At 54.2% G+C, this 2,274-nt stretch overlaps 1 protein-coding gene across 3 annotated transcripts in view; it reads right to left on the minus strand.

Annotated features, from left to right (window-relative positions):
* The window catches only part of LOC102027411 (chromosome unknown open reading frame, human C9orf117), an 8,822-nt gene extending 8,308 nt beyond the window's left edge, over positions 1 to 514 (minus strand). For all 3 annotated transcript variants that reach the window (XM_005382415.2, XM_005382414.2, XM_005382416.2), the window contains exon 1: positions 311 to 514. In XM_005382415.2, the coding sequence (XP_005382472.1) occupies positions 311 to 468 (158 nt within the window). In that variant the 5' untranslated portion in view covers positions 469 to 514. The remainder of the gene's footprint in view (positions 1 to 310) is intronic.
* Between the last annotated feature and the right edge of the window lie 1,760 nt (positions 515 to 2,274).

Genomic DNA, 2,274 nt, shown 5'->3' on the forward strand with positions numbered 1-2,274 from the left:
GTGCGCCACCAAACCTGGTATTTTTTTGTCTTTTTGAGATAGGGTTTTACTATGCAGTTCAGGCTGGCCATGAACTCCCTTTGTAGCCCAGGCTGGCCTGGGACTCAGAAATCCTCCTGCCTCAGTGTCCTGAGTGCTGGGATTACAAGTGTGCACTACTATCCCTGGCTGTAATCTCAAAATCTTGACGCCTCCTTATGTCACCTGTGAGGAGGCTGAGGGTGCTAATGGGCCTGGATGTCCCACAGAGGCCAAAACGGGTCTGGAGTCCCCTGGCCAAGCGCCACCAGCCTCCCTCCCTCCCACCCACCGGGCCAGCCTGTCTTCCAGGTCTCGGATCTGGATGAGGTAGAACTCCCGCATCTCCACTGCCAAGGGCGCCTCCATGGGCTTGATGGCCACACTGGGGTCCTTCTTGCCCCCTTTCTTCTCCTTGTCTCCCTTGTTTGCCTTCTTTTTGGGAGCCATGGCTGTGACCAATGTTCCAAGTCCCCCAGAAGAGGCCAGGTGGTTGCTAAGGAAGTTGGCCCGGTACATAGTAACAGCCTGAGGGAGCGAGGTTGGTCTTAAAGGGCCTCTGCCCTCCTGCTGGCTGGGTTCCTGTGTCCCGCCTCACCCTCCAAGGCAGACGGCGTCACCGAGCCCTCGGCCTGGGTGTCCCAGGCAGTGGTATACCAGACCAGGGCCCCAGGTTCTCGGGGCATAAATTTGGGTTCCCCAAGCAAGAATAAGTAACATGGGCAATTAGAGTGGTCAGGGCCCTAGCAATCACCAGCCTGCCCCTAGGGACCAGTTAGAAGATGGAGACCAGAGAAAGTTGCAAGCTCCCCGTAGCCCACCCCTTCAGGACCAGAAGAAACCAGTCGTCAGGTCTGTAGCCAGGGAGCGCCTTCCCCAGGCCCCTGAGATGTCCTGCGCATGCTTTGCCAAGGCGGCTGCCCAGCAAAGTTAGTGTATTAGCTTCACTCAAAGCAAGATGGGAGCAGCATGGGAAGAAAGGACATTTTGCTGGCACGGTGGCACACGGCTGTAACCTCAGCATGTAAAGAGGCTGAGGCAGTGCAGCTGCAAGCACAAATACTGAAACAACACCCAGGATTTGGAGGCAGATTTATTTTATGTCAACAGGCACTGATTAGGATCACTCCCAAAATACTAGGCCCCGATCTCTAGTGGTCTAGGGCTTATATGGGATAAGCAAGCAAGAAGTACAGAGGCAGCTGGCTTGTCAACTGGGGATTGGTTTATACAGTGACCAGTCATTTCTAAGAGACAGGAGCAACCGGAACTGGAACAGGAACTGTTACCTGGGCACCTAACAAACTGAAGTATGCTGGCTGGGGGTGGCGGTTTTCTGTTATAGCAGGAGGGTCACAAGTTCAAACCCAGTGTGGGCAACTGAGCAGCTTAGTCAACTCTAGGGTCAGGAAGACTGCTCACAGGCTAGGCCACACCCATTTAGGAAGATTGAGTGCAGGACGGGGCCCCTGAAGGCATCCCCGTAGGCTACACACAGACCTGACACACTGGCGCTGATACTTCACTGGAACAAGGGGCTTCAATACTGAGCAAACAATGATGAGCTCCAAGCCAGGAGAGACTCTCAGGAACCCAGGCTTAACAGTAACGTCACAGTCATCTGCAGGAGACTGCAGCCCAACGCCGCCCTTGTGACCAACCAGAGATGGGATCCCCAAGCTACAGGTCCTGGGCAGATCGTGGAACCGTAGGAGCTGGCAGCCTCTGAGTCACACATGCATCTGTTGTGAGAGGGAAGCAGCCAACCGGTGGGAGAGGGGCTCCGACCAATAAGTGGCTTATGACCACCCAGGAGGGACCCCAAGGAGCAAGGCTGAAGGATAAAAGCAAGGAGAAATCCGGGCAGGGGCAGCAGAAGTTGCACACACAGGGAGAAAAAGGCTACTTCAGCTACCGAACTACTTCAGCCAAATAACAAAACAATTAGATAAACAAACGCAATCAACCATCACCTCCCAGGGAAAGTCATAGTCCAAACACAGGAAACAAAAAGACAAAAGCAAAAAAGACAACTGGGCGTGGTGGCACACATGTGATCCCAGCATTCAGGAGGATGAGGTAGGAGGATAGCTGTGAGTTGGAAACCAGCCTGAATTATGTATCAAGACCCCACCTCTTGCCGGGCATGGTGGCCCACGCCTGTAATCCCAGCACTCGGGAGGCTGAGGCAGGAGGATCTGTGAGTTCAAGACCAGCCTGGGCTACAAAGTGAGCTCAAGGCCAGCCTGAACTGCA

Source organism: Chinchilla lanigera, unplaced genomic scaffold, assembly GCF_000276665.1.
Source record: "Chinchilla lanigera isolate Chin_1 unplaced genomic scaffold, ChiLan1.0 scaffold00018, whole genome shotgun sequence".
NCBI classification, from domain to species: Eukaryota; Metazoa; Chordata; class Mammalia; order Rodentia; family Chinchillidae; genus Chinchilla; species Chinchilla lanigera.